Source organism: Styela clava, chromosome 9, assembly GCF_964204865.1.
Source record: "Styela clava chromosome 9, kaStyClav1.hap1.2, whole genome shotgun sequence".
NCBI lineage: Eukaryota > Metazoa > Chordata > Ascidiacea > Stolidobranchia > Styelidae > Styela > Styela clava.
In genome coordinates this window covers 21,133,414-21,155,170 of record NC_135258.1, presented here as the reverse complement: position 1 = coordinate 21,155,170, position 21,757 = coordinate 21,133,414, and the positions used below count along the sequence as shown (strand labels likewise).

The 21,757-nt window shown below is 36.7% G+C and overlaps 2 protein-coding genes across 4 annotated transcripts; one reads left to right on the top strand and one right to left on the bottom strand.

Moving 5' to 3' along the window:
- Window positions 1-4,738: 4,738 nt before the first annotated feature.
- LOC120339228 (neuropilin-1-like) lies at window positions 4,739-11,055 on the top strand. 2 transcript variants are annotated; one of them, XM_039407314.2, is made up of 6 exons: window positions 4,739-5,025; window positions 5,754-5,912; window positions 6,300-6,332; window positions 8,090-8,218; window positions 8,472-8,644; window positions 10,023-11,055. In XM_039407314.2, the coding sequence occupies exons 1-6, from the start codon at window positions 4,845-4,847 to the stop codon at window positions 10,158-10,160; spliced, it is 813 nt and encodes a 270-aa protein (XP_039263248.1). In that variant the 5' UTR covers window positions 4,739-4,844; the 3' UTR covers window positions 10,161-11,055. The 2 variants fall into 2 exon arrangements, with proteins under 2 accessions (XP_039263248.1, XP_077972618.1); XM_078116492.1 differs by lacking the exon at window positions 6,300-6,332.
- Window positions 11,056-13,558: 2,503 nt separating this feature from the next.
- LOC120339429 (integrator complex subunit 8-like) lies at window positions 13,559-18,438 on the bottom strand. 2 transcript variants are annotated; one of them, XM_078116143.1, is made up of 2 exons: window positions 17,804-18,438; window positions 13,559-16,655 (listed from the first exon to the last, which is right to left on the bottom strand). In XM_078116143.1, exon 2 carries the CDS (start codon window positions 16,626-16,628, stop codon window positions 13,629-13,631), a length of 3,000 nt encoding a protein of 999 aa, XP_077972269.1. In that variant the 5' UTR covers window positions 16,629-16,655; window positions 17,804-18,438; the 3' UTR covers window positions 13,559-13,628. The 2 variants fall into 2 exon arrangements, with proteins under 2 accessions (XP_077972269.1, XP_039263489.2); XM_039407555.2 differs by lacking the exon at window positions 17,804-18,438 and adding an exon at window positions 16,893-17,770.
- Window positions 18,439-21,757: the final 3,319 nt, after the last annotated feature.

Sequence of the window (21,757 nt, the reverse complement as noted above, 5' to 3'; positions counted from 1 at the left end):
CTGTCGCAAAAGAATATGCTCTGATAATTGGTCCACTAAAGAATTAGCAACATCGTGGGACTAATGAATAGAGGGGTAACTGTAGTTGAGGGCTTGAAAAACGTTCGTCCAATGTTCTATTGCACCCCACCTGTGGGACACATTATGACACACCCTGGGGCACAATGGGGCAGTCTGTTAAATTAATCGAAGTATGCATTAAAAACAAGCAAAGAATCATCATCATCATCTAAAGAACTGTGGGACTTCGAATTTGGAAATTTAATATACAGTATATATTTTGAATCAATGTTCAAAGTTTTTCAGATCTTTTTTCAAAACACTCATTAAAAAAGTTTTCTGCATTCACAACATAAAACCACTTTGGGGAGATTCGTATCGGAAAATTCTGCATTGTAGATGTACATGTTGAACATTCAGACTGGTATTATTAAATATGAAATAAATTCATTGTTTTACTTTTGAATTATGCCTAATTTCAACCAATTGAAATGAGTTCTGAACTTCATAACATACTCTATGGTTCTGCTAAGATATGGGGGCCACTACGACTCTGTGGGCCAACAATGACTCTGCTAAGACATGGGGCAACTGCGACCAACAAGACAATGAAAACGATCAATGAAAAAGTTTTAAAACAGTTACATTAATTGAAGACGGATGTACATGTTGAATATTTCCATTCTCGACAATGACAGTTTTTGTTAAAAAGGCCAAATACATCAAATACGAGTTTTGAGTGCTGTTCAAAAAGAACAAATAACGATGGCGTGATTCTTTCAATCACTTAATTGTTCGCTGCCTCCAATAAAACAAAACCAACAATTATATATTGAGAAGTATAATTTCTAATTCAGATCAAAGACAAAAATTTTACTTTCTCGAATCTGAATCACTCTGAAAAATATTTTTGAAATTTAGAATATATTCCATATTGGGCCATAGGCCAAAAGATACTTTAATATTACACAAAAAAACGTCTATAGGACTCTAAGTACTTAGTGGATCAAACACTGTCAAATTATACCCAGTGGAGCATGTCCCACTGAAACCCGGTTCAATTTTCCCCATGGTAAAAAATATTTTCAGACCGTCTCACGTCGAGCAGAAGGGTGGATTCAAACATCGAACCGCCTGATTCCGCATATAGTATGAGTGTAAGAGCTGATTGTTTACTTTACCCCATGTCCCAGCTTCCCCTACAATAGTATCAAATTTTTCACAGTACGTTAGTTTGGCTCCATATCGCTGAAATGCGATTGCGGTACCGCCACACAGTTTGATGACGTCTGTCACAGTTTTGTGCCGAAATCCTGGCGTGCTCGCCATTGTCACACATGAGTTTCTGCTACTGTGGTTGTTAGATCAGAAGACCCAAGATTCCGGTTGGTTATTTCTTAAAAACAGAAACTCCATACTTCAAATAGCAGAAAAATCAGACACAATTGGAAAGTAGTCGACCTCCAGTAAGAGATACATTTTCTTTACCACGTGTTATGGGTGGTCGGAGTCCGATATTACAAATTCGGACGTTAACACAATTCTTAGACCAGGCAAAACAGCATCGAATAAGAGATCAGCTTTGTTATGCTACCACTGCTATCGCTGCGATTACAAATTATCACACTGCTCTTGGAGTGAGATAATAACTTTCGCATACAACTGGGCTATTTCCATCAATTTACAGCATTTCTACGCTTTGTTTGCCTGGCCAATCAGGGAATCGCCACAAGTTATCTGGTGGGTTCGATCAGAAATAATTCATAACAATGTTGCCATGTAACATTTATGTTCGTCTCATATAACCTCTGCGTCTAGTAGTGAATGCTTTTGCTGCCAAAGCCATGCCCACTAATGATTACAGTGTTCTAAAAACTTAATTTCCGGCCTAACCAATTTAATTGGGTATTGAACCTCGGTTCTCGATACCTAGTTTTTGTTCCCCGCGGCTTTCTTTCCCCAGTAAAAATGTGTGTTTAAGTTTATTTATTTTCTCAACTTGTATGTCATTTTTCACCGGATAAAAAAAAAAATAAACTTGACTGTATAACTGCTGGAAATACTAGCTGTAGATCGCAGCTTTCTGAATTCGAGAAGTTCCGTGTACTTGAGATATGTTCACGGTTCATATGTTAAATGGTTCGTCGTCAACAGCTATATGTCGAAATCGCAATACGGAGATCAAAATATATAATGATAAGTTCATAAATTTATGTATATATAATTAGATTTACCATAGGATAGGATAGGATTTACATATTTATCTAAGGGGAGAAGACAGCTTAAATATATGGCAAACCAGGGCCTCTCGTCCGGTTACCAGTCCAGGTCGGGTATGGGATTCGTCAGCCAGTTATTGGACACGTAGTGGACCTATGGCTCGTTTTGGTATTTTTGTTGTTGTTATCGTTTGTTTTCGGAAGCATGGACTTAATGGTGGAGGAAGCCGTAACCGACCAGCAGTTACGTGAACCACCCTACGGCGGCGAGAAGTCCAGCAATCCTCTCGCTCATAACCATCCCCGCATGAGATTCGAACCTGCGAACACACGCAGGGTAATCAGAGATGCAGTGGCGAGCGTATTCCCAACGATTAGCACGACACCGCCGAGTCATATATATGAAACAAAAACCGGGAAATTGGACAAGCCTTGGTTCGATTCCGAGGCTCAGTAATATTCCAGTAACTCATTAGAAAACGAGAACTTGCTTTCGGGCATTTAAAAAATAGTAACGTAACGTATATGTCAAATTGACGTATTAAAAAATTCTCTTTCACTTTGAAGTGAGTGACAAAATCAGTGATACATGATCTGCTTAGATTGAAAATAAAAACTATTTTGTCACCTCACCTCGTCAAAATTGGGACTATACCGACTTAATAGGGATGTATGGTAAGCCGTTTAATCGTGCTGATTATGTGATTTCATTCAATGAGCTACATAAGCATTTTGTTCCCATTAGCAAAATTCAGCATTGTGTTAACTAATTTGGTCTAATGTAACTTGAGGTATTCAATGTTTAAGCTTGGGTGGCCGTCAACTTTAATAACGTATTGCAGTCGCTATACGGCAAATTCGAAACATGTTGCGAATTCGTTCGATAGACGTATACAATTTCACTCGCTCTGTGTTGAGATGCATAATATGTTGAGTATTTATTAGTGATTTTGACATTTTTCATGTTGTTTTTAAATTAGGCCACAAAGCTTTATATACAAAGAATTCAAATGCAACTTCAATGCTCAAAAGTAAAGCCGTTAATCTATTTTTAAACAATTATGAAACCGTATATTTTACATTTTCTCATATTTACAGCAAAAATTCAAAACATTTGTTCGTCAGCAATGATTTATGCAAACTTTCCATTGCTTTCAAATTATATAATACACGTCGTTGATATATAGCCTACTCGTGGAATCGATACCTTCATCATTCAATTCATGTTTCGTGGTAATTTTTGAACTTGGCCTTTTTGTATTTTGAAAACATTCATATATTTCAATTCGAAGCAATTTTCCAAAACAACTCGGAAACTTTTGCATTTGCAAATTTGAAGTGTTTCCTGTTTTTGAAGCGTAGTGTTTTTACATATCCAATAGAAAATAAATTCAATTTTATTTAACCCATAATATGTGAAAGCTCATATTCATATACGGTATAGTAATTTTACGTAGATTAAACATATCCTTATGAAAAGCACAACTATTTTATCAAAAACAAAAACTAGAAAAGAGTCTAGTTGAGGTGACAGAATTAGTATCAGAATTCATCAGCACAGGCCTCATTTGTTCAGTCTTTGATTTTGTAACATGTTTACCTCCATTTGTTGCCTATAGCAGTGGTTCCCAAACCTTTCTACCCTGACGGAGCGATAAAATTAAATAAAATGTACGCGCGAACCGGCAAAAATTGAAATGAGTGGGACATAAAATATTTGCGTAAATAAATGCAGTTGGTCGACGCCTCAAACAAAATGAATTTACATTACAATGACATTGCATCATATTACCCAAATATATTATATTTGTGTAATATGATGCAATGTCGGGCACTCACTATGATTCTAGATAAAAAAAAAAGGCACACTTAAAAACATTTCACACGAGGGAAAACTATCAAATAATGTGCCGACAAAAATTAAAAATGAGTGGGACTTAAACAAAATGAATTAATGAATTTACATGACAATGACAAATTCGTCGGTAACTTGGCACCAGGCTCACAAGTTCACAACTTTGCTGTGCATCACATGGAAAAGATCTCCGCGTCCCATGCTTATTTTGCGCGCCTCGTGACCACCTGCGGGGTGAAAACAAGTCATATCTTAATGGATGTCAGAGCGAAGCCTTGGAATAATATTCCGTTCTTAACTATTTCCTGGTTTAAAGAAATATTTATAAAATGTTTTATTTGGATAGTCATATTAAGCAGAAAAACCATACAGAACAGGGAAAATGCGCGTGCCGACTTTTAAGCTTCTGAATCTTGCGAGATTCGACGGAGCGTTTTCGCCAGGAATCGGAACCGAATAAGCGAAAAGTGTGATTACTCGGCGCCAAGACGTCGCCGGGAGATTACCGTACTTATCAAACAGCAATATGACGGCGGAATAGAAATTGCTTAATAAACCAATGCAACTTCGTCTTTTCGGTTTCGGTGAAGCGATTGAGACAGCAGAAAAAAAACAAAACAACGAAATTTATAGCGGACCGGTACAAAGTCTTCGCGGACCGGCACCGGTATACCATTGGACTATATGCGGGAAACTGTGTTAGGTTTATACTTTGATCTGATAAATTTTATATTTATTCAACTGATATATATATTATAGATACTTATAAAATGTATAAGATAAGCTTCTTTTTAATTGTTGTGGTCAACTCATTTAACGAAGCCCAGAGTTCGATGCTTAATGCAGACGCCGAAGCAAGGTGCATGTCGTGGGCAATGAAGCGATTAACAGGAGCTGAAGACGTAAGTCAAAGTGAACAAAATACAACAAATATTCTGGAACGTTTGCCCGGTAAGCTATTACATTTACCTAACAAGTGTTATATACGCACTGGGGAGATTTGCCGCAACAGTCCACTGTATGTCCCACTTGTCTAGTGTCGCATATTAACACTACTGAAATATTTCTTCGCCGTGTCCAAGCTATGGATTGATACCAGCAGTTACGCTGTTTTCTGCTGTATACTATTGTCAAGTATAAACAAACGAAACAAATTATTTATCTTCAATACTTTGAAAAGAAGTCATAGATCAAATCAAACGCGAGTCAAAGTTCAAGAAATAGAAGTTTCAGATGTAGCACTTTCATAACAAAACTTACGTTTTATACCGGCAAAAGTGGTAGCTTTTAGAGGTTTATGCAAATACTTCCGGCCAACAAAGTATTTCAAACAATCCAATATAGTTGAAACAATTCAATTTGTGAAACAGTCGTTACAGTCATAGATAAAAATGAATGCAATAAATATAAGTCATTTTCACGAGATCGGCAAAATTTTTATTATTGAACTCAAGTTTTCATGGATTAGTGAATATTTGATGGAAATCGCTAAACCCCCAGTCAGGAGTCAAGTCGAGTCACGAGTGACGGTCACTGACGGTTGGTTGGACACGAGTCATTTCATTTAGCTGATTCGAGTCAATTCAAGTCTTGTGTGACTCCAGTCGATTCACTGATTCCATGACTTAATGAAATGTTGAGACTACTGGTATATATTTATTGTATATATATCCTTTTAGACGAAATGAGTGAAATTGACAACGTTGGCCCGTATAGACCAGGAAAGCGTGGCCCTCCTGGATCAAGTGGCCCACAAGGTCCCCCTGGTTTACCCGGTGTTTGCGATTGTATCCCGGAAGAAGTAATAATATTGCAGGAAGAAAACAAAGATTTGAAAGGTGAAAACACTATAATAGTGTATCACACACATTCCATATAGCCAAACCTGCAAAACGCCATAAAATAAAGTGTGTCTGTACATTCCATTACAAGCAATAGATAAGATATATAAATATATATAGGATTTTCTTATCCACGTCTGCGATATCTAGAAAATTTACTGAAATGCCTCGAAATGTCGTACTTAAAGGGGGGGGGGGGAATTAAATAGATGTATTGTATGATTTCATATAGTGTTACATAAAAAACAATTCATCATCTAAATAAGATAGGGTGAAGACAATGTCTTTGTTACAAGTAATTTGTACAATTACGATAAAATAATGATGACATGTAAAAACTGTCCGTCTCTATTCGTTCTCTTACGTCACCTCAATCATTTTTAGAAAAAGTTCAACGGATCAGAAAAACATCTCCAGGTAATTATCACTCACGTTTTGCTGCTCTAGAGCAGGGTTTGCCAAACTAGGGTCCGTGACGACCACACAGGGGTCCGCAGCGATATTGAGAGTCTGAAATATAAACATTTAACGTATATCCACTGTTACTTAGTCATTCATAAACGAGATAAAATCGTAAGTTAACGCAATCGTTTATGGTAATTGTTACAATGGGAGTGAGAAAAGTTGTTGTTAATGTAGACCAGCGTTTCTCAAACTGTGTTCCGCGAGCGTCTTCGAAGTGTTCAGTGGAAAAGGAATCTTAAATACGTCTAAAATGGTCGTCATGAGGCCCATGACGATCTAAGAATCGTGAAGTTGTCGCCCAACTGACCGTTCTATATCGCGTCATCGTCGGCCTAAAGTGGACTAACTGTAGACAAATACTAATACGGACTAACTAGGGCGAAGTAGTGGCATTTTCGTTAATCGTCGGCCTAGATTGTTGACTGTTCATTATCAAATGTTTTTGATTTTTCCATAGGCAATCAAGTAGGTTTAAAGAATGACGGCAAAAGGTCAACTGTTCTTCCTCCATTTCTGCCTGGTTTTACTTTAAAATGCTGAAAAAATTAATCATTTTTGGTAAACTCTATTCAAAAAATAAATAAACGGCAGGTCTGGAGCTCGCGAAATTGCGGAAAGTACTTTTATTTCCATTAGACGTAACATTAGAGGCAAACATTACGTAATAGAAAATAAACGCCATAGAATGGTAAAATGAATTAATTGATTCATATACACAGCATTTAATTAAACTAAGAAACAATAAAACAGGTATAATAAATGCAATATGTAAAATATTCAATCGTATTTTAGGTATGTTTAACACAATTCTGTAAGTTTTCGCGGCGCATTCAGCAACTCCGTTGGAACCGCTACATTACACCGGTTTTCTCTATCAATTTATTGTTTCATTTTTTGGTGTTCCGCGAGGCGAGATCAAAAGTGTAAGTGTTCCGTGGCCGAAAAAGTTTGGGAAACGCTGATGTAGACGATGATGCTCCCATCGTCTGAGGTGACCCCCGTCACTTCACAGAGCTACACCGTCGGTAATAACAGATCTTAGTCATCAGTGCCCCGTTGCTGAAAGAAAGAGGCGTGAAACCCAGTGCAGGTAATCGTGTGAGACTATCCAAGTATACACAATTAATTTAGTTCTAAATGTTCAATTACTTACGACAGTACACATATCGGAGCGCAAATCGATCATAATATCATCGAAATGCCGTTAGCCTACCAATATTCAACGTTAGTATATATATATTAATTTCGACGTTCTTGAGTTTTATTTCGTCAAAATATATGTAAACCTATATATAATCGTTGCCGGGTCCGTAAAAAATAATATCCACAAGCAGGGGTCCGCGGCCCGAAAAGTTTGGGAAACACTGCTCTAGTCTAGAGTTTAGATTAAGAATGCTGTGTATATGCATATAAACCTTTAAAGTGGTGAAACGATTTTTATTACCATTGGACAGTGCCGCGTACAAAGTTTGACGAATAAAACATATCTCTGCATTTAGCATAGTTTGATTAGGTATTCTTCGAGTCGAAGTCCGCTTTAAATAGGATATTCTCTTACTAGTGAGACTATGTCGGTTTAGCACGATTGTAGAAATTCTAACCTCGCTATATTAATTTTTGAATGATTCAAACAGAAACTTTTGGCGCCTTCTTTTATTCATGTATCATCTCGTAATAATTCTGCAATATTTTTATTACTCTTACTCTAGAAACGTTTTGCCTACTTGGAATGAAAGCCTCAACTATACCTGATAGTTCTATTACAGTCTCTTCAAACCCTGATCAAAAAACGTACAGCAGGTTAGATTATCCATCTCACGGATGGTATCCAAGTGCAAGTAAGTAATCCTTTGTTGCACGTACTTGTAGATAGCAACATTGCTTTAAAACGTAGATAAAACATGTTCCCGGTGTACAAGCCATATTTTTCAACGTGGTATAAAGACCAACATTTATTTGTGTTACTGTCGTCGTTACACACTGAATCTATATGTAACACCTATTGTTCCCCAATTGATTGTGGTCATATTTTTTGATGAAAACAAACTCTCCAGCTCTGATGAAATTGATCTTTTGGCACACATATTTCAGACAATCCAGGTCACGAATGGATAATGACAGACCTTGGTAAAATTCGACCAGTTACCGGTGTCGTAACACAAGGAAGATATAACAGTGAATATTGGACGAAACAGTTCCAGGTTGAGCATAGCCAGAATGGTTTCAACTTCACTGATGTCAAAAAGAGTGACGGGAGCGAAATGGTAGATTATTGATACACCAAGTTATCTTTTTCAGTTTTTTTGTTATTTGCTGCCATAAAAATAGGCTACTGACGATTTTTAGCGATTAGAAACAAGCAACACGCAGCGTCAACACGTCGAATATACTCTGTGGATTAGCTCGCGTCACAGTTGGTCTGTCACTACTTCTTTCACTGTCCAATGATTGTTTCCCCGAGCAATGGCTTCCCTGTTTACTTCCGTAGTATTGGTTAATTAGCAAGATACAGAATGTGATCGAACGACTAAACGACATACATTTTAGCATTCGCTCGGAAACTTTTGTCACTTAGACATATTTTCAGGCATGATTGTAAACTTTACACGTAGTTTTCGCATGCTATTTTTCAATTTTTAGATCTGTTCCGGAAATTCGGGTATGGATCAAATAACGAAATGATCATTTTGTCTCCTTAGGAGTTTTAGTTTAAGTGCAGTAATCAAAAATTAATCTAGAAATAGCTGTGAAAGACTGGGCTAAACTTTTCTACTGGAAATTTTAAATAACAGGTTGCTAAATTTTTTAAATCAAAATGTTGGTTTGAAACATATATCCCATGTTTATAGACGCCAACTCGTGAAATCACTTTTTAAAAACGCACCAAAAATTTTGCAATGGTAAGGTATTGGAAGACTTTTCCGTCAGGGAAACATTCATACCATGCATTGGTCTATCGATTTCCTTTAAAATTAATTGACCAATCGATTCCAAATAATTTAAACTCCATCCGGGTTCAATGGTATTCGACAATTCACCAAAATTTTCTCTGTTCTATTTTAATTCATGTGAACATTCAAGTATATTCGTTTAAGCGTGATAGCGTACGTCACAGCTGTCCTGGGTTTAGATTTTGAGAACTCAGTGCTCAACCGCCTACCGTATGAGTCGCAATGACCGGTATTCGCCAGACCTTAGCGTCAATATATTTGAGTGTTGCTCCAGTCTAGTCAGTGATTTACGATTGCTTTCGTGAGATCACGCAGATTGGCCTACATGTTCTTAGACGTTATTTTGTTTCAAATTATTCAACTACCTGTCATTTGAAAAGCATCAATACCCAAGATATTCCAGATATAAGTTCGTGTCGGAAATGTCATAATAGAAATAAAAGTTGACAAATAACTTGCAAACCACGAACACAAAACGTATTTTTTTAACAACTGGGCTTGAAATCCTTTCTTGAGTGGTAAAAGCGTCTGGACAGCCGCAAAAATTTTAATTGCTAGGTGAAACGTCAATATTTCATTCAGATATTTTCCATATTTTACGGTATATTTGATATCTGATTGGGATAAAATAAAGGCACTCCATGGTCATTATATGCTAATGCTCATGTACACGTATTTTTTTCTTTTTAAGGTATTCTATGGCAACTCAGATCGAAGCACGAAAGTTGTCAACAGATTTCCGAAACCCGTTCTGACAAGATTTGTTCGAATTTATCCCATGGCCTTCTATAACGGAATGTATATTCGTTTTGATGTAATTGATTGCTAAAAAATATATATTGCATATTTATCTTCTACAATTGAAAAGAATAATTATCTCATACTTCTCAAATAATATGTCATAACACCGCCTTGAGACATTGATTTCCCTCTGTATAACTAATCATTCACTCATCTTTGCATGTTGCAAACTTAAATATTTATAGATTTCATCGGGAATATATCTCTGCTACACATGAAGAGTATTTCCCAACTAATTTTTCATAACACCCTCTAGCTAAACTTTAGATTCTTGATGATTGTAAAATAAAAAATTCTCACAAAAACTCAAGTAGCTTATGCCTAATAATAATAGACCAGATGAAGGCATCAAAATCAAAGATACGCTGAATTTGTTTCTGCTGGCATAGATCAAATGTCATGCTAAGATATTTCTTTATTCATTGTTTCATTCTTTAAACAAGGGGTGTGCAAACTACGGCCCGCGTGCCAAAGTCGGCCCACAAGGAAAAATTGTGCGACCCGCGGAGAAATGCCATTTTTGAATGGTGTGCTCGCAAAACAAGTTTTTAGTTTAGTTAATCTGGTACGTGCGAGCAATTCCAATCCTTTTGCGTCGCAAAGCATTACATGAGTGCCACTGTCATATATATTAACAAAACTAGCTAGCAAATCCTGTTGTAAAATACACGATGTTATAAAAACGTGTTTATCACTGAATTCGTTTAAAGTCGGCGTGACAATAAATTTGAATAGCAGTTTTTTTCGGAAATTTATGCGTTTTAATTCACCTGCAACTACTAGAAACGCTATCTTAAATAAAAGTGCGGTCAGCGGCCGCACCCGGATACTTGTATCTGGCTCTTTTGTAAAAAAGGTTGCACACCCCTGCAAGTAGATTGCCAGTGTTTCTTGTTCTCTGAATAAAGTATCGTATCACAGAATCTTGGTTTGTGCGTTTTTAGCTTTGGGTGCTTTACCATTCAATTATGTAGATTGTAGGGGAAGGTGGGACATGGGGCACAGTGAATAATCAGCTCTCACACTCAAACTATATCCGAAATCAGGTCTGCGATTCGAATCCGCTCTTAGGTGAGTTACAACATCCCCGCAAACAGACAACGGTGCGATGAATTTGGTTTTGGGGATTTAAAACTAAAATTTCAACATTTCAGTTTTCCTTTTTCCTGGTTTAGCCTTTCCATCATGACAAACCACCGTCTGATATTTTTTAGCCATTGTCCACTGTTAAATATTCATAACATTGGCGAGTGGATGTGCCTTCCCAATCTTGACGTGAGAAAGTCTGAAAATATTTGTTTCCCATGGGGAACAATGAACAGAGGGTTCAGTGGGACATGCTCCACTGGGCAAAATTCAACAGTGTTTGATCCATAAAGTGCCCAAAAATCTAGAGAACCGGTATGTCTTGTGAAATATTAGGGTATCTTTTGGCCCGTGGCCAAATATGAAATATATTCTAAATTCGAAAATATTTTTCAGATTCAGATTTGAAAAAGTAAATAATTTGTCTTTGACTGGAATTATGAATTTGACTTGTTAATATATAAATGTTGATTTTGTTTTAGTGGACGCAGTGAACAGTTTAATGATTGAAAAAAATACGCCATAGTTTTTTTTTAACAGCACTCAAACTCCGCAATTGATGTTTATGGCCATTTCGTCAAGGAACTGTCATCGTCGAGAATGAAAGTTTCAGAACTAATTCAATTGATTGAAATTAGGGGCGCTCCAGAATTACGTGTACCAGTATTGAGGTAACTAATTTTGTTCGCCTTTTTACATCAAGTTGTGTGAAGGGACGGAAGTTTATGGGCGGGGGGTATATTCACTTGGCCAACACAAACAGTCCCCGAACTCGTAATAGAATTAAAATAAGAAAAATCGGAATAAAATTATGGCCTGACCCCAACCTGGCACACATACTAGAGGAGTACCGAATTAGGGCTAATTCAAAAGTAAAGCAATGAATTCATTTCATATTTAATAATACGAATCTAAAATATACAACAAGTTAGTCTACAATGCAGAATCTAATGGCCCAAAGTGATTTTATGTTACAGATGCAGAAAATTTGTAATATGCCCAAATTCGTATATGTCAACTTATTGTGCAAGCATATGCCTACCATCCTTTTATAAATTTTATGCCAACCTACTGTGGAGCGCATTGTATATATATATATATAACGTATACACGTTTTAAGATTCTCAAAATAGTGAGTTTTGTTGCAAGTTTTTTTCATAAAGCTTATTAACTTCTACTTAAACACTTACAATTTATCCAAATTGTCTTTGTTGTAATCATTATCCCCTCGCTAGTCGTTTGTCTTCCATGTAACTTATATACATTTATCCAAGTATGTCTTTTTCATAAATTTATACTTGAGTTGTTTTTCTTCTTTTATTATATGATTTTAGTAAAGTTGCGTTTGCTGCGAATTTTTTCAATAATTTAAAATATATCCACCATAACGACTATTGCATAGTCAATGTTTGTAGCAAATGTAATTATTTTTTACATTGAACCAGTAACAGCGCTTTAGGTGTCGCTGCTTGAAGACCTAAGAAGGTCCGTCGCGACTCCTGTCGCACAACTATCATTATTAGGATTTACATATTTATCCCGGGGGGAAGAAAGCCGATAAGACGGCGTATCCATATGGCGAACGACACCCTCTCGTCCAGTTACCATTCCAAGTCGGGTATGGGATGAGTTATATTGTTTGTTTTCGGAAGCATGGACTTGGTGGTGGAGGAAGACGTAACCGGCCAGCGGTTACGTGAACCACCCAACGACGGCGCGGAGGCCAGCAATCCTCTCGCACATAACCATCCCTGCATGGGATTCGAACCCACGCAGAGTCATTAGAGGTGCGGTGGCGAGCGTATTCCTAACGCTTAGCCCGTTGAGCCACACCGCCGCGCCATATTATTATATTTATTTCCTGTGCCAATTTTTTTGTGCATTTGTGACGACGAATAAATGATTGATTGATCTGCCTCACGTGGCCTATTCCAAACCGCGCCATTTAAAACTGCTGAAGGGGAGCGCCGAAAATCCACAACATAAGAGTGCCGTGTCGACAAGTGCTTTTTGATCAAAATCACCAACAAGTGCTTTTTGATCAAAATCACCAACAAGTGCTTTTTGATCACTGCTGCACAATTGCATACTTAATTCGTTTATCGGATAACGGTTGTTCGGTTTGATTGCCAGTAAAGCGGAAAAATAAACAAGTAATGAATGTTGGGAACTCGGAATTTCGGCCCAAGATGAAACGTCGCCGACATTTGAAACTTGTAGATGAAATTGCATGTCAGTAAGATGATAAGCCCACACACTGCCACATTTCTATTCACATGAACCATATTTAGCCTTCAATTACACAAAAAAAATAAAATTCTTCCTCAAACACCCCCAAAAAGCTAAAATTTGACTTGAATGTTGCAAAGTGAGTTATTTATTAGTATGGCAATTGTCGCTCAGATAGGATTTAAACCAGAAACTGTCTGGCTAGCGATCTGAAAAAACGTCTGCTTTTAAATGACTGCGCTTCTTTCAAAACTTTTGGTGTGTTGCAAACATTTAAATCAGGATTTGCTAGAGCTCGCGTTGCCGATTCCTTTTTAGCAACTTCCACAGAATCTCGATGCATACATGTAGCGTACTCTAGCAATTCTACATCCCAAAAATGCTCTCGATAATGGACCTCCATAGCATCTGAGCGCTCTCGACTTTCTTGTAAAGCTTTGAATGCAGTGGAGTAATCGACTTCTTTGATCATTTGACAAAGAACTGCAGCCTGTGTATTGCACCTCATTTGTAGACAACATTTGACCATTCTTCGCACCATCTGACTATCTAATATGCCTGAATTTAACAAGTCTCTGTTGAAAAAATTTGACTGAACAGCGATCAATTTCAAATAATTCCTAAATGCAGCAGGATAATTGCAATAAGCAAAATCCACATCAGCTTGGGTATGTAACCAAAGAGGATAATGGGGCTGAATTTTAAGGCAGTGTGCAAGCACTTCTCGGACAGCATTTACCACACACGCGGCACTGATTGTATGCTGAATTCCAGATGATGAAGATGGCCATAAATCTAACAAAGGAACTTTGATATCTATCAGAATATCTTCTTGACAGATGCTGTGAAGACGAATTAGAAGAGAAAGGATGATTCGCAGTAACCTTGGATTCTTAAGTTTCTTCAACATTACCAATAATGCTGGGCGAGACATGAGTCCTGTTGGCACATCATTCGCTTTAGCAATTGTGATTGAATTATCCTGGCTTCGTCTTTGATGGTGGGTTGTTGCAGCAAAAATTGCTGTAAAAATGGTCCAGAGATCACTGGCTGATCGTTTTGCTTCTTGGTGAGGTGGAGAAGACGACGAAATCTTGGCGTGTACCTTGGATAGAACTTTAGCAAATCGCACTTGTCCATCAGACTGACTTGCAAACGAATCAAAAAAACTTGCCCCCTCTAAGTTCAAAAGAAGGGCTATACTCAAATCTGCGAGTTCCGGCGGCGAAGGAACGACATCTGAAGTTCTGCTTGAGAGATGTTGAATAGCTCTCTTTATAACATCAGATAATTGTTCCCGTAGCTCATGACATTCAGATTCACTCGAAAACTTCAAACTGGGGTCATTAATTAATTCAAGTAACTCTATTCGCAGAAGTTCATTAGCAGATATCTTGTGCAACTTAAAAGAAAGGCTTTTTCCATGATCTCGAATGTAATTCAGTATATGCTTTGCTGTCTGATACTGATCAGAATCAGCCAAACATTGATTCACTTTTGCTAACAAAATGTACATCAAATCCCGGCTGATTGTAACACTGATTCCCTTCAATACAGACTCATAATCTTGCGTTATATTCCACTTGTCACATATCCTCCAGTGCTGGCTTTCGGGAGATATTTTATGGAGCTTAGTCAATGTTTGTTTCAGTACATCCGGTTCGAAACAGGTGATCAACTGGCATTCAAGTTCTATTGCAACAACTGGTCCTGATGAAGCACTGTCCGGGCTGGTCGGAGAATCTTGCACCACAACATTGTCACGACTAGTTTCGCGCTGCTCCATATCATGCAAGTCCTTGGGAGAAAGACAAAGTCGTGTAACTTCACATTGCAGTAGATGATGTCTTAAGGGTTCTTTAAAAAGATTGTTGTGAAGAGAGTATAAAAATCCTCCCAATTTTTTTCTTCCCTTCCGTGACAAACAACTATAACATTCTTGGACAAATCCTAATATTTTTTGCAGTTGAGCAACATTCAGTTCATACGTCCATAAGCAACTTGGCTGTGGATATCCTCTTACTGTTCTACACAGTGCGTTTGACCAAATTACATCAAAATATAAGTCAAGATTTGTAGATTGCTGATTTTCATATAAAATATCTTGCTCAATTTGGTCACGGAAAGACATCGAAAGTTCATTGAGTTTGATGTCGTCCATTAACAATGTACCGAGCTCACGTATATCAGAGCTTGTTATATTCTCCAGACACTTTAATACTTTATGATAAATAGTATCATTGCTCACACTTTTTACCACTTCTTGGTCCGGATTAAGAGAAGCACATGCAATCAAATAACCCTTCAATGTATCGTTATTAACGTCACAATATCCAGTTGAAGTATCTGTAAAACACTTCAACCATTCTTTAACGTGGCCGAACATTTCATAAGCTTTGTCATAGAAACCATGCATAAAATGCAAACAGCCCAAGTCATAGCAAACTTGTGCATGTAATTCTTCTAGTGATATCAGCCAGCCTGTGGTTTCTTCAGTTGAACATAGCTGCTTGTTTTTTATAACATCAAAATCAGGGACATACACTGGTCTTTTAACTTGCTGTAAAAATGACTCTAAAGTTTGAACAATATCAAAACATTGATCTTTGACGATAGAAACGATTTGTGATTTGAGTTCCTCATATCTTTGTTGTGCATTTGGCTGATAAAACCCTGGTGTAGGAGCAGTGGGAGTAATTCGACCCCCAGGCTTCATTGGAAATGCAGATTTGACCACAGTCCTGGCTGCCCATCTACAATACAATACGATTGCCATTATAGTATGATCGTGCATTGTTATGATTTGGTTTTTGATATCAACTGTGTGTGATGGAAAAGAGCTAGCATTACAAAACGCCAGCAACTCCCTCAACAATTGATGTCGACTTGACATTGGCAATTCTTTTTCAAATAGATTGAGATCCCAATGTAAAAGTGCAGCAGTTTGCAAAGCCAAACATTTTAATGATAAATTTCTTTGGTTCTCTGGTGGTGCTAAAATTTTGCCCTGGTCATTAATTGGTTTGTTCGCTTGTTCGAAAAACTTTTTAATCAGTTCTGTACCACTTGGATCAGGATCTGTAGAATCCAAATGTATTTTCAATTTGTCATCATCAAGTAGAAATTCATACCAAACTACTGTATCCGTTGCAGGTGCATTGGGAAAAGCCAGATCATTCATTTTCAATTCAAAATAACTGTTTTATGCCTGCAAAAATAGAAAAAAAAATTACAATCAGAATCAGTATGTAAATAGAAAAGGATTTACATATTTATACGGGGAGAGGAAGGCCGATAAGACATCTTAACCATATGGCGAACCACGGCCTCTCGTCCAGTTACCATTCCATGTAAGGTATGGGATTAGTTACCAGTATTTGTTTCTTTTGGAAGCATGGACTTGATAGTGCAGTAGTGAAAGAAGCCGTAATCGACCAGCAGTTACATGAACCACCCTACAGCGTTGAGGAGTCCAGTAATCCTCTCGCACATAACCATCCCCGCATGGGATTCGAACCTGCGAACCCATGCAAAATCTGCCAAATAAACATTAAAAATTCTTTTTACTGTACTGATCTATTGATGCACATCTATCGGGTCTAGTATAGTTTAGTACCACATGTACTTCCGGTGGGCGTAGCATAACGAATTTTGCATAACAAAAATTACGTCACTACGACATCACAATCACGTCATAGAGCTTGCCAAATATACGTACGATCACCCGAAATGGCATCGGCGCCGACGATAAAGAACTTACTAACGTCAGCGATCTCTCTCATATTGGATCGTCGCGACGAAAAAACGAGAGAGATAGTCGTTCGATTTCGGGTGCGCAGATGAGCGCGTCTAGGATGACAGTTCGTATAGATTAAGGGGCTCTATTACGTCACTGTGACGTCGTAGAGACATAATTTGTGGATGGCGTAGTCAGGTGGGGGTTAGGATTGACACATGCAAATATTGTTATTCTACGCCCACCAGAAGTATGTTAGGTACGAAAGTACATGAGACCCTCCTATCGTGATCGTTGTGACGAAAAAACGAGAGAAATTGCTTGCTCGATTTCGGGTGATCGTTTTGGACGACCATCCGCATACTTCCATGGGCCTTATTACGCCACTGTGACGTCGAAATGACGTAATTTTTCGGTGACGTAGTCAGGTGGTGGTTAGGATTGACATATGAAAAAATTGTTGAGCCAGGTCAACTAGAAGTACATGTGGTACGGTACTAAACTATACCAGACCCCTAAACTATACTAGACCCCTAAAGTTCAGGTACAGAAATAAGTTAGCAGAAATCGTTCACTACTTTTGTATGCATTTGATTGCTTTAATTCCCAAAATGAATCACCTCAAAAACTCTTTTTTTTTTTTTTTTTAAAGGTCCACGTTGTGGATTCATAACAGTTTTGTAAAAATAAATAAATGATGAAAAAATAATAATCATAGAACATAGTTACATCTAATAAACAAATATATTCGTAAACATCATTCAGTATTATCCAGCAATTCGTATTATTCCATTGTTGATTCCAGATAAAGTTTCCCATGTTTATCAGTAAATATACATTAATTTATATGTTTTTAATTTATAGCAGAAAAATAAAAATTTATACAATTAGTCATAGATTCTTACAAATTATGTCTAGTTCTTTTATAAAACTAGGATTATGTCTAAGTTGTTCTATATTTCTCCTTGCTAAAAGGGATTTTCTAATTCTTGTTATGACACTATTTACACTTGGATTAACATTTTCAAAAATAACTGCATTACGTTCTAACCATATTTTATATCTTGCAGTACACAGAAGAAGTATGACTGCATTACGTTCAACTAATGATAAATGTGAAAAACACTGATTATTTAGTTCTAGTAAAATACATGTTTTATAAATATTTTTCAACTCGCAATTGTTTATTTTTAATACAACTGAAAAAACATAATCATATACAATTTGTGTAAATGCACAGTTCCAAAATAAATGAGATATAAATTCTGGTTCTTGAGAACAAAGTCTGAAAGTACACATAAATCATTTCCAGTAATATGTCTAATCCTTGGTTTAACTTTTAGTGAAAGAATGTCCCACATAAGTTTATAATTTAAAGTTTTCATATTATTAGCCAATATTTTACAATGTATGTTTGAACAAGCTCCTTCCAAACTACCATCTCTAAGAAACACTATTCTGTCACCCCTCTTCAAATTATCAACTATTTTATTATAAATTATTCGATGTTTCCCTTGTTCTAAATCAGTTCCAGCAATGTTATATTGCCGAAGGAAAGTAATAATGGCTCCTCCATAATATCTATTGGGGAAAAAGGTACCGTATGTGATACACTATTATTTACAGGTATTTTAAAAATAACACGCAGTTGTTGCCCTATGTTATATTCAATGAAATTATATACGGATTGTCTACTGTGTTCAATATTAGCATTAATTCTATCACAGTAATATTCATAAGAAATCATGACATAAATGCACATTGTAAAAAGAGGAATATTAATTATATCATATCCTCCTAATTTTTCGTTTTCACATAGTGTATCAATTCTTAAGGTATTTCTACCATTAAATACAAACTTTTCAATAATATCATTAATTTGTTTTCCTATATACAACGGGATAGGGAATATTCTTGCACAGTATAAGAAAACAGGTAAAATTTTAAGTTTGATCAATAGACATTTTCCATCGAGTGATAAAGGAATGTCCTTCAGTTCACTTATTACAGTCCTTACATTATCCATACAGTCTTCCCAGTTGTTATTGCTTGTATCAGAGTTTGAAAACACTACTCCTCACCTCAAAAACTCTTGAATATCACCGATACACTATAGCAGTAATATAAAGTCTGTCTGAAAGCTCTGCAACTAGAATTCAGATGAAAAAGTCCCTTGCAGCGTTTCCCCGACATTTGACCCCAGAAAAATTCTACCTTTACATCACCGTTTTTAAGAGCGGTTTCGGAAACATAACCAAAAATGACAAATAGGATGCAAAGCTATGAAAACGAGAAAATGTTTATAACCATGTCTGAAAATCGATCCGAGTTACAAAGTGTCTGAGTGGGTGCATAAATTTCCATTGTTACGTCGATTTTTGCATCTTGCTGATTAGCTAAGCAAGGACGTTGATAATCGGGGAAACACCCATTGTTTCCACATATCCGAAGCCGAGGGCTACTTTCTAGGTACCGATTGAGCCGAGGGCTACCAGTTCAATGCGCACTTTTAAAAATATCTATTTGCTCGATTAATCTTCAATTATTGATAATTACTTGTATTTAGTCAAGTAAAAACACTGATATACTTTAGGATTCTTTGGGAAATCAAACGATTATCACAACGTAGCCAATAAATTACTAGCAATGACACTTCCATTTTCAAACTGACTGTTATTCAAATTGATTTTAAAGTGAGCACTACAATATTATCCTCGGAAATGACAGGTCCACAATTTACCTACTTTTTTACAAACACCCTGCATAACCCTAAGATGAAATGAACTTAACAGTTGTATTGCCGAATGTTACATTTACAAACACATTTAACTAATTATGAACATCTTGTTTCAACAGGGAGAAAACCAAAATCGAACAAATCTGGTCTAATGCTCTCCTTCAGTGTGTTGTACTCCGGCGTGTAACTTAAGACTGTAACTCTGAGCGGGTCTTGCAGATTTTCATTAGTAAGGCGTATTCCGTGCTTAGTTCATTGTGAAGTTCATGTCAAAAAAAGTTGATTCACAAAGATGGCTTGAGTTGAACCCAACACTAATCTCGTAACTTAGGATTGCTGTTTGATTTGAAAGGCAAGCTTTTTCTTCCCGTACGGCGCTGACCAATGGATAGTATTAGTGACAAGATGTGAAATGTCTCTTCGCTTTGTCGTCGCTATAATCGCCCCGCAAATGAGACATACGCGAGCTGATTTCACGGTGGTAAAAGGAAATCCACCTCCCATTCATCGTGAAAATGATAGTTTTTTTTTGTTTTTCTGCCATTTTTCTTTGAAATCAATAATTGTATTATTATTGGCATTGCTTCTCCACAAATCAACAGACACAAAAAAACGCGGGTTCGTGGAAGGTGACATCTGTGTGATATCATAATTGGGAGAGTTGGTATAATTAAACCATAATTGGTTTTAATAACCCGTCACATTACTGGGATCAAATAAAAGTTAGGGTGATCGTTATCATAATAATTAACATAGTGTTTTTCCCAGTTCCCAAATAAGACATAGGTGTGATTTATACAAGAATAACATGACGAAAATGAATTGATGGTCCGCGTCAACCTTCCTGCCGGTCCGCGAAATATATTCCAATCTTATATCTCAATTGCACAATGCAATGCATTGATTTCCTGCCCATTTATTTTGTAAGTTTGATGCGTATACTAAACTTGGTCAGAGGTCCTAGGACCATAGTCACCTGAATATAATATTCAGTACAGGGTTGCCAGACCCCAACGATCAAAAAAAGCCAAATCAAGACATAAAAAAGCCAGAAAAAGCCAACAATTTTACTAAGTACAAAAGCCCCATGATTTGTCAGATTTTAAGCCCTTGGCAATGTACTGATGATGATATAGAGCCATTAGTTCATTCAGTGAGGCACACGAATGGAAAGTAAAGTTCCTATACAACTGTAGAAAGTAAAATAAATATCAAGCGAACAGCACTATTTTACCATTCAATATATACAATACAGAGTGCCGCTCCAGTCTGTCAGTATGTAATATACCTACATGTTTCTACTTAAACTTGTTAAACCTTGAAAAATTCTCCCTATATCGTACTCTACTATTGAAAATTTTTTCACTTTCAAAAGTTATAAACCATCAATTTTATTAAAAAAATATCTAACCCCCTGCCGCTCACTGATATCTTATTCAGTAATTTTAGCGTAGTTAATCACATCGTTACTGCAATTGCAGAATTAAACTGAAGCTCACATAAACCATATCAGGCATAATGAAAATTAAGTTATACAACTATTTTTTGGAAACAGAACGTAAAACTGACAAATAACACGCAAAACTGTAAAAACGAGGCAATGTTTACAACCTTGCTTGAACATCTGTTTGAGCAGCTGCAGAAACTGCAATTATTTCTTATTGGGTATGGTTAAGAGTCAATGTAACAAACAAGGGAATCGATGCTCCAGGAAATCCTAATGTTAAGTAGCTAAGTACAGGTAATAGACTATTGTTCAGTTGTTACACACTAAATATTTTATTTCATATGATTCTAATAATAGGCACTAGAATAGACTTGAAAAAAGCCAAAAAAA

What these genes read in the sequence shown, in the direction of transcription:
- LOC120339228 (XM_039407314.2), top strand. Translation starts at nt 4,845, where the DNA reads ATGTATAAGATAAGCTTCTTTTTAATTGTTGTGGTCAACTCATTTAAC. An exon ending in TATTCTGGAACGTTTGCCCG is followed by an intron (nt 5,026 to 5,753) that starts GTAAGCTATTAC and finishes ATATCCTTTTAG; the next exon opens with ACGAAATGAGTGAAATTGAC. An exon ending in AGAAAACAAAGATTTGAAAG is followed by an intron (nt 5,913 to 6,299) that starts GTGAAAACACTA and finishes AATCATTTTTAG; the next exon opens with AAAAAGTTCAACGGATCAGA.
- LOC120339429 (XM_078116143.1), bottom strand. Translation starts at nt 16,628, where the DNA reads ATGAATGATCTGGCTTTTCCCAATGCACCTGCAACGGATACAGTAGTT.